General features: G+C 31.3%; 1 protein-coding gene across 1 annotated transcript; it reads left to right on the top strand.

The window, feature by feature from the left end:
• Positions 1-3,431: 3,431 nt before the first annotated feature.
• Positions 3,432-10,401, top strand: LOC134702115 (alpha-N-acetylgalactosamine-specific lectin-like). Its single transcript, XM_063563210.1, has 8 exons — positions 3,432-3,513; positions 4,007-4,076; positions 4,737-4,976; positions 5,877-5,894; positions 6,782-6,870; positions 7,689-7,791; positions 8,766-8,985; positions 10,323-10,401. The coding sequence occupies exons 2-8, from the start codon at positions 4,010-4,012 to the stop codon at positions 10,348-10,350; spliced, it is 765 nt and encodes a 254-aa protein (XP_063419280.1). The 5' UTR covers positions 3,432-3,513; positions 4,007-4,009; the 3' UTR covers positions 10,351-10,401.

The following is a 10,401-nucleotide window of genomic DNA, read 5'->3' as shown; positions in this document are numbered from 1 at the left end:
ATACAATACAGTTATCTCCTAATTACTACTCCAAAGAAATGTTCTTATTAAGTCTACAATTAGACATCTTATAAATTATTTATATCCACATCAAAAGTCCCAATACATTAATTTACAAAGTCACAAATTTCAATATTTCACTTAATTGTTCAATTCAAATGGATAAGATAGGAAGCTGCGTCAGAGTAATCTATCACGTTGATTAGTCCTTGTTGGTAACTGTCGTTCAGTAGTTTTGGTCTGGTGTCTATTACTATGTATCGTCGTCTTTTTGGTGGGCGGGCTCCTCTTGCTGCATACTCGATAATATAACATTCTGATAGTGCCTTTGCCTTCTTCAGTAACTCGATGATCTCTTAGATGTTGGGGTGGACATGTTTGAGTCTCATCTTAACTTTGCTGTGTGAAATTCTTCCATGTGATTTGTGGGGCTGGTTCCTTCTGTGTATAAGTCATTCCATAGAAAGAGGTATCCATCAACCAAGAACTCTGTCTCGTAATCTGCAAATGATGTTGCAGCCTGTATGTTGTGAGCTTTCCAATGTCTTCTAAAGTTGTAAGCCAAACATCCTCAACAAGGTGAGGTGTATTGTTGGTTATTTAGAAGAAAATTGCTAGCAATGATGCAGATTACTGTTCAAATTGTGTCATATTCAAAGCTTGGCTACTGAACAGTTGCATTTATCGGTATATCTTATATCTTATTTCTTAGAATTGATTGTATTTTTTTTTATATTTAATTTCAGAACAGTGTATTTATTAAAATTTAAAAATAAGTTCAATAAATAAAAGAAATTTAAATGACATTTATTCTTATCTTTTATTCATTATTTTACTTTTTAACTTTTTTCAGACAGTACCAATACTTGAAACTATTTGTTGGAAAATTGTAAAAATAATAAACATGTGTTAGTACACATTTTTACCTATTTCTTTTTTTTCTGTTTGTCAAATTAAGTACATGTTCCTGCCAAAAAAAATACAAAATGTAAAAATTTTGGCACATTTTCGTTGGTTTAGTAGCAGAATAGATTTTTTTTTAAATTTTACAGGTAAATTAGCTGTAAGGCAAAACATATTAAAAATACTCAGGGAATTAAAATCTAAATTTTCGGTGTTTAAAACTAAATTGTTGTAAATTTAACTTATGACAAAAACAATTTCAAGAATAACCTCCAACATAAAATATCTCCCTTTCATTTAGCTACAACTCTGACCGGAAAGATTGAAAAGAAATTTCGATTTTCAATGCCGGCAACAACCTTTTCTTTGTTTCAATTTCCAAAATGAGCAAATTAGATTTATAATATTTTGTCCTGTTTGGAAAAATCTAACTTTGTAGTTTTCAACGGCAAATTATTTCTAAATTAAAAACTTTTAGTATTTTATATTTACTGTCTCGTTTATTCAAAACACGTGAAGTAGTAATAACAGGGATTATATTCTATGATAGATGTATAACGTTTTAGAATCAAAAACTTTAATTCATATATTATATATATAATGAATTCACAAACACGATGCAACAATTTCGTTCGTCTTAGTCGGGAAAAGTAATGGATCAAGAAGTCTGTTCATGCTTTTGAGTGTCCGTCTGTCAACAGTAGCGAATGAGTTCGTTAAGGCAAACTTCTGAAATTGACGTCAAAAACCCCACACATCTAGTCTAATATAGCCAAATACTCTGTAAGTTAGCCAGTGTTATCTTTCTTTTTTATTGTAATTATCAATTATTTTGTTAATTAGGGACAAAGGACAAAAACAGACTTTTATAATAAAAGCGGAGTGAAATGTTATTTCAAACAATTTTCCATTCCGACGGGTGGTGTTACTGAAGGTTTTAAATATTGTGCGGCAACATCATCATACGATCTGATGCGATACATACATTTAATATACTTTAGCCATGGCGTTTTCAGTTTGTTTTAGATTTAGGAGTTTGACTATCCCTTTGGTATCTTCCGTCCCTCTTTTTGTATTACCGGATAATAAAGTAGGTGAATATACATGTAGTTGTTATTCTTGGAAATTTGGATGTTTGTTCCAAACGTCCAATAAGCGATTTTTTTCAAATAGTGCGCCAGCAAGGAAAGAATGTACTATGACGTCAGATGCAATGGGACTTTCCTTTTTGAATTTTCCTCGGAGTTCAGTATTTTTGTGTTTTTACTTTTTTTTTATGAAGAAAGACAACTCTTTTCTGCAAAACGAACGAGAAAAAAACATGAAAATCACTGATAACTTTTTTGAAAGGTCGGTGACATACACTTTTTGTGGCTTTATTTTGAAATTACACATGGCACTTTCCTTCTTGAAATATTTATGAAGAAATCACTGGTTGATATTTTTTAATATTGAAAACGTTATTCATGTTTACGTTTTATTTTTGGCGGGAATGAAATAAATCATCTATTTAAAGATCAAAACAATATGAGTCTTAAACTCTTGAACCTGTATTTGATAGATACAAATCTACTGTTTAACGTGAAACAAGAATTATGCTTGTAGGTTTGATATGAAGGATTTTTTTGAGAGTATAGATAACAAGCAAATTTATGCTAATATTCGGGAAAACACGAAACTGAGGTTGCTATAGTGACAAATTTATGCTTATATTCGGGAAAACACGAAACTTAGGTTGCTATAGTGACAAAACTAAGTCGGTGACCCCCAATTTTTTTCGTCATATTTTGTTCCTCAAATCATGAAATACCTTCACACAAAATTTTAAAGAAAAATCACTGGTAGAAATGAAAAGGCTGTTTGGTCTTTAAGTCTGCATTCATTTGTTCAATAACAACGGTATAGATTAACTGGTCAGAATAACAGTCTTCCAACGTATATCACTATTTTGAAATAAATAAAACTGTTACATCTGGGATTTTGGTGTGTAAAAATCCATTTAAGGATTGACTTTGATATTTCTGTCTATGTGGAAATAAAATAAAACATAACAATTTCAAGGTTGAATCATTGTATGATGTCATGATACTATTAAACTTTTAGATAATACTACACTATTTCTCTACGAGAATGCAAACTGCACAAATTAGATAAAAATATATTTATTTTGTTTCAAAAGCCTATTACAATGTTTTAAAAAAGTAAATTGATGCTTATATTTCAAACTTAATTTTAATGTTTATTTATTATTTGACATAAATTTTAAATGTCAGTTACCGCAATTGTAGAAAATATAGTTGAAGTTATTAAAATAAATTTCAGAATCGTGCATCTGTACATTAACTGGGTACATAAGTGAGACAGTTAGGCATTATTAGATTTTAATATACAAAATACATTAAGATAATATCTATTGTAATATTGTAATATTGTAATTTTTTTAATAAAAAGATAGTAGCTATTGGAACAAACATCACGCCGCCACGTTTAACACAATTACATTATATTGCTAACCTTTTGAAAATTTGCTGATTCGTTACGCAGTACATATATAAAACAGCAACATGAGAGTTAAGTTCAAGCAGCAACTAAGACTATAGGAGGACTCAGGTAGGCATAAAGTTTTAATTTGCAAATAATCAAAAACATTCTGTTTTATCTTTTAAGATATAACATTTTACTGCCATTTTACTGCCGATGATGTGTATTTCAGTGATTCTTAAAATGCACAAGTAATTTATCTCCTGTGTATGTGTTGCACAAATAACGTATTGCCTAGTTCTTAATATGATGTGTTCTAATGTTTATCTTTTTAACCAAGGAAGGCTGTTCGCGTCAAAACTATATGGTTTTGTGATGGACCTATTAACATTAAAGAAATGTACAGTAAGGGGTAGTACCTACAAATGTGTCTTCTTTGCGGTAAAGATGCGGACTAAATACTTTGACGCTACCCACATGAACCATACACTCTGTGAAACAGTTACTAGTATATACAATACATATGACATATTTGTCACCTTAAAGACAGTTATTTAATTTCAATAAATCTGCACTCTGATTCAAGTTGATATGAAAGAAAAACAATTTCACTGTTTTGTAGAGCATGATGGCGTTTTCGACACTCTTCTGTGAAATATTGGTTCTTGGTATTTTGGCCGTAAAAGTGGCAGGTATGATTTTGATAAGAACGATTTATGAGAATGCCATGATATTCAATTTTAATAGCATTGAGGTACAAATTACATAATTAGTTGATGTCGAGTGATTAACGGTCAGTTGTTACATTGACATGTATTAAATACATTGTACCTGTATATGTGTCTTGGTTTTTTATAAACCGTTTGTCTTCCTTTCGGTAATGTCTGTGTGTATATATATAACCTTACTTTTAATATTCAAACACATAAGTGACAGCATGCTAAGGAATCCATATGTATTATCTTATGATACTTAAAAATAAATAAAAAAAATACAAAACTCCGAGGAAAATTGAAAATGGAAAGACCGTAATCAATTGGTAAAATTAAAAGATAAACACACCAAACGAATGTTAAACAACTGTCATATTCCTGAGAATGTACAGGCAAAACTGGTTTAATAGCTAGCTGAAACTCCCACTTATATAAGTGGCATAACATCTCATTGTATTGACAACGATTTTTGAATAAAACAAACAGATAGAACAATGGAACATAACAGGTAAAAATGTCAAATTATGAATACAGCAGGCAACATCAGTTATAATCTTAATCACTAACAGAAGCAAACAAATATATAACAAAGAAACACAAAATCTAACGCATACTGATTTCATTGGTTTTCCAATAAAGCAAAAGAATGTAGGGACAATGTGGAGGGTATAGATTATACTGGAACGATAAATACAACAGAAAATGGACTGAAATGCAAAGATTGGTCAAACACAGATTCCAATATGACTCTGGACACACAAAGGCTGTTGGCAGATCAGCATAATTATTGTCGAAACCCTGATAGTGACCCATTTGGACCTTGGTGTTATACAACTGACGATGATACAGAATGGGAAACTTGCGATATTCCTTTTTGTGGTATGTGGTATACGTTCATTTTCCTTTTTCTTTTTTGGCCTTCCTTCCTTTTTTGTTACTGGTAATTCTATAGATTAACTGTATCAAATTAAAATATGATCAATAAATAAGATGTCCATATAACGTAGAATGAATATTCAACTATTACAACATGTGAAATAGACACTTGTTTGAGTGACAATGATTTTTTAACTGTAACCATTGTAACCATTTCTGTATTCATTAAAATATCTTAGAATTAAAAATCCACCAAAATAATAACGGCCAGAATTTCGTATATTATGTTGTCCCTTTATTGTGTAATTTTTCATCCGCGAAAGAACTTATTATACAATGATATTACTGTGAATAAAACAAATAACAAGGGAATCACAAGTGCTTTGTTCTAACTGGACTTAATTTCATTTTTAATCACTGCTTTGTAGAAATTCACAGATGTTGATGTCTCTCATTCCTTTTTTTTTAATTTAAAAAAAACACGACACAGTACGACTTTTTGGGACAAAATTGACACATATGAATATATGTGTTTGTTGTGTGTCCCATTCAATCATATAATTAACCTCTATATAAAATATTCTGCATCACTTAATTTGTCAATTTTAAAAACATTCTGCTAAAGTTTTACATACATTTAAACATTAATTACCTCTGGTCGAAATTTTTGAAATGTTAAGCAATTGTACAGTAGAAGTTTTGTTTGACTTAATGAAAATTATATTTTCCAACGAAATATAGGTATTTAAGAAAATTTTATGGCATGTCAGTAATTCAAGAATGGTAGTGCTTATCAATCTAAATGATATCATTTCTAGTTAAATAATCAATATTGTAATGACGTCAAGGAATTCAAATCAACTAAAATTAATGATATGATGCCTGTATACATATTTTTTGCAGAAGGAGCAAGCACCCCAGGTAAGATGACATTGTAAAGTATATCTCGACATATGGACTCGGGTGGGGGAGTGGGGCTACTTTCATTACATAAAGTGATTGATCGTGCCGCTGAAATAGGTCACCTTTTCAATCTAGAAAATATGTAAATAGGTCGTAAAAACTATAAGAGATATACGATAGTCAACGGAGGTGGACCGCCTCTCACTTCGCACGTGCACCCCGCCAAAAAAAACCCTCTCATCTTATTTCTGTTTATAGTGTTAAACTAAGCTATAACTTTCATTTACCGAATAAGTCCCTTATAGCATTATCACAATCTTAACTGTCATATGAATGATTCAATACATGCTATATTAATGTCGAACGTGGTGGATAACACCTGTTGTTATATCTTAGTACAACTTATACCTGTATGACAAAATTCAATTATATTGAAAATGATGTGTGAGCAAAGCCCACATTCATAATAAGTAAAAGTATCAAAAGGTGAGGCACAACAGTCAACATGGTAGTATAATCCTAATTACTATAAACATATAACATATAACATATAAGATTTGAAATGTCTATAATAAGATTGCTTGTTTCGTTACAAACAAAAATAACAGAAATTCTAAACAGACAAGATTTTCAACTATCTGTAACTGTTAAAAAAATGTAATAACTGTATGATTTTGTCTCTTGAGGAGAGTTGTCTCATTTGGCAATCATATAATATATTTTCTTTTAAGGTTACGTTTTTTAGTTGAAATTAAATGTTTGAACACAATGCATCTTTAATCGTAAACCTGTACAATTGTTAATAATAATCAGTTCGGTCTACCATGTAAACATTCAATCATGTCTGAAGTGTTTAAATTATAACATGTTTAACATGTTAACTTCATTTTATTGAAATCCTTCAGGATGGGCCTATTGGACACATGGCTGGCAAAAATTTGAAGATTCGTGTTATCTTATCAAATACACAAAGGAAAATTGGTATGGGGCAAAGGTATAGTAAATCACTACGAAATTGTATGTCTATTGTTACAATTTGTTTGCTTGTAGGTTTGTTAGCCATGAAGTTGTCGTATCTATTCATTTATTTTATTTCTTATGTTTAAAGTGCCCCTTCTTTTTTTCATATATTATTAATACGATCATATTTGTATACATAGTTTCTTATGATTATTTCATCTCTGAACATAGTATGTAGTTTTCGTTTTCGTCTTTCTTTTGTTATATTCTATCAATATAACTTATATTTCATTAAGTATAAGTAAACTGAGGTTGTCTTTAGAATAATTGATAGTGCATCTATGGAACGAGCTATATAAACACAGTCATACATTTACAAACTGGTGTAAGAGGTTAATAAGACACTTTCGAGTTGTGTTCTTCAGCAGAAAAAATCGTGCATTATGCGCCCCTCTATTACATGTATTAAGACATTTACCAGATAGAGGGGACCGCCTTTAATTCTATAATTTAAATGTTCAAGCGCCGTCGTGATCGTCATTATGCAGGATAAAATAGAAATAATGTTTGTACCAAATCACAATTCTGTAAGTATAGCACTGCTGCTTACAAATCGAAGGAATTTAATTTGCCGAATAATTCATGCAATAATGAATCAAATTTTATCAACCACTCGCTCAACATGGAAAGGAAGTGACGATGCACAAATGACCTAACGGAACTGCGACAAACTCTTAGAGGTATATCGTCTAAGGCAATAGGAATGATTCATTGATACACAAACACAGAAAAAAGACCCAAGTTGAATAAAAATGAAATGTACCTCAAATTGAGAATATCTTTTGTTTTCAGTTTTTCTGCAAAGACAACCTCGATGCGTATTTGGCTGAAATTAAAACAGCTGGAGAAAACAACTTTTTGATGAGTATCCTCCCAAAACCAACAATCGATGACAGTAAGTAATTTGTGAGTCATCGCTGTGGACTCATTATCTTTCGTTTGATTCCAATATTCGTAGATTTCGCAGATACAAATGAATCGAGAAAAATAAATGTTCAACGAATTTCAGATTTTCCATCAGGTTGTTTGCAGACCTTTGCAAAGCACAAAATCAAATGTCCACGAAAATAAAAGTGTTCCTCCATCTCAACAAATAAAGACTCACGAATATAAATGAATCCACAGTTCTGTACCAGATTATAATCTAGCTAGAACTGGAACACTTACATATAGCTACGCTTCAAAACACAGACAGTCCACAAATGTATATGCAAAGTTTCTTGATACTTTAAGACTGTAGATTAAAATTGAATCGAAAGTAGATTTCAATTTTTTACTCTCGAAAATATCAAGAGTTTAGCATGACATCCATTTGCATTGAGCTAAAAGTCCGCCTCGGGGTTTGAATTTGTTTGGCTGTGTTGAAGACCATTAGTAGTCGTTGGTCGGGATGTTGCCTCTTTGAAACATCACCTTATAATATTCTCAATTTTTAGCATGGAATCACTACCGGAGCACCTGAGATCACCCCTAGTTTTTGATGGGGTTTGTGTTGTTTATTCTTTAGTTTTCTATGTTTTGTCATGTGTACTATCGTTTGTCTGTTTGTCTTTTTTTCATTTTTAGCCATGTTGTAAGTTTGTTTAACTGTACATTTAGTATCTTTCGTCCCTCTTTTCAATATTTGATAATGATCGATTCGATGTTGATTATGGACATTCCGATTAGATTTTCCTCTGAGTTCAGTATTTTTGTGGTTTAACTTTTTGATGTTATGTTTGTAAATGCATTTTCATTTCTTTATTGGCAATCATGTTGATGGCCTCGAGAATATTTTTTTTATGTGCAGTGAATGTAGTTCTCTCAATTATTAACCAGTTTGAGAATTACTAACGTGGACTTTGATTTATTTTTAAATATTTTCTATAGCTGATCTAGAGGTTTGGCTTGGTGCAAATACTTTGAACGCTAAACGACGATTTATCTGGAAAACTAGCCTCACCGACTTCGATTTTACTGATTGGGGACCCGGAGAGCCGAATGGTCGTTCTTATGAGCATTGTCTGTCAACCCACATGTACAATGATGGTAAACTTCATTGGAACGATAGGGCATGTTTAACAGAGCACTTCTTTGTCTGTGAAAAAAGGTAATTCAATAACTTATCTCGGTGACACTGCATGAAAGAAACATAAACATCGCAAGAAAAGTAAAATAATACTGATTTATATACACTGAAACCTGTTTTAAGAGACCATTTAAGGGAAACAAAAAAATGTTAAATCTTAAGACAGGTGGTCTTTTGACTCAGGTTTAATCAATATAAAATGTACTACAGAGGGATCTAAAACAAAAAAAAATCTTACAACACATGATTTTGCTTAATGCGTGTGGTCTTTTAAGCAGGTTTGATTGTAGAAATCAAGTATGACAATGTTCGAATTTATTCCTCAGCTAAACACAATATGTATAGTTTTTGTTTTGTTATCATGATTATATGCTGTTACATTACTGTTGTGGAACCAAGGATGTTTGAGCGAACTCAAGTATCCTAACGGTGACATATTATGTATGTGTCTGTTCGAAGTCAGAAGACTATTTTACACTGTTTTTGTGGGTTGCTGTCTGTCATATTTGTTGGTCATTTATGGTTTTGTAATAAATCAGATCGTTGGTTTATCCATTAAAATTTTACAATTTGTCATGACGGAACCTTTTATAACTGACTATTGAGTTTAAATTTGTAAACTGTTGAAGGCTAATTGTTCCTATAGTATTTTTAACCCACTTCATCTGGAATTTGCCAGATACTAGTAGTTGTCTCATTGGCAATTTAACAACATCGTGATATTTATTTAAAGTATTTTAATCTTAAACCACAACTCTAGTAAATAATTTAAAAACAACAATTATTGATTCAATAGATCAACTTTAGAACTAGCTACAATACCGAATTAAGAAAACGTTGGCTATATATCGATTTTTAAATAGTGGCTGCTACATTTGCACGGCAAAACTAGGAAATGTCAACAAATGAGTATATGAGAACAAAACATGTTCTCATATAAGAAAGTTTATTATGGGCTGGAGGGGGTGAACTGCACTCAAGATTGGGCTGTGACTGTTTATGAAGTTTAAAGTTCTTAATATTTTTTTGAAACTCAAGTAAAACCCATCAAAATACTTGAGTTAAATATATTAGTACAATGAGCATTAGTTTGTCTCCTGAAAAGACTTCACAATAGGAAGCATATTACACAGCAAACCTTAGTTGGGAATGAGACCAGATGTAGAGTCAAACGTATAGATCGAAAACTAACAATGACATGGATTAAAAAGCACATCAGCCAAAATTAAAGTAAGATACACAACAAACTCTTTTGATGAAAACGAACAAGACATCTTAAAGTGTATAGAACTCAGAGTCAAGGTTAACATGTGTAAACAAATGTATTACTCATATATGTATTTCATGTATATTTTCAGTGTTGGACCTTCAGGATGCGGAGAATAGGATCCAATACTGCTGACATGTCATTATCAAAAATAAAGTTATTTAAACTTA

This window comes from Mytilus trossulus, unplaced genomic scaffold, assembly GCF_036588685.1.
Source record: "Mytilus trossulus isolate FHL-02 unplaced genomic scaffold, PNRI_Mtr1.1.1.hap1 h1tg000398l__unscaffolded, whole genome shotgun sequence".
NCBI lineage: Eukaryota > Metazoa > Mollusca > Bivalvia > Mytilida > Mytilidae > Mytilus > Mytilus trossulus.
This window is presented reverse-complemented; position numbering and strand designations above follow the sequence as displayed.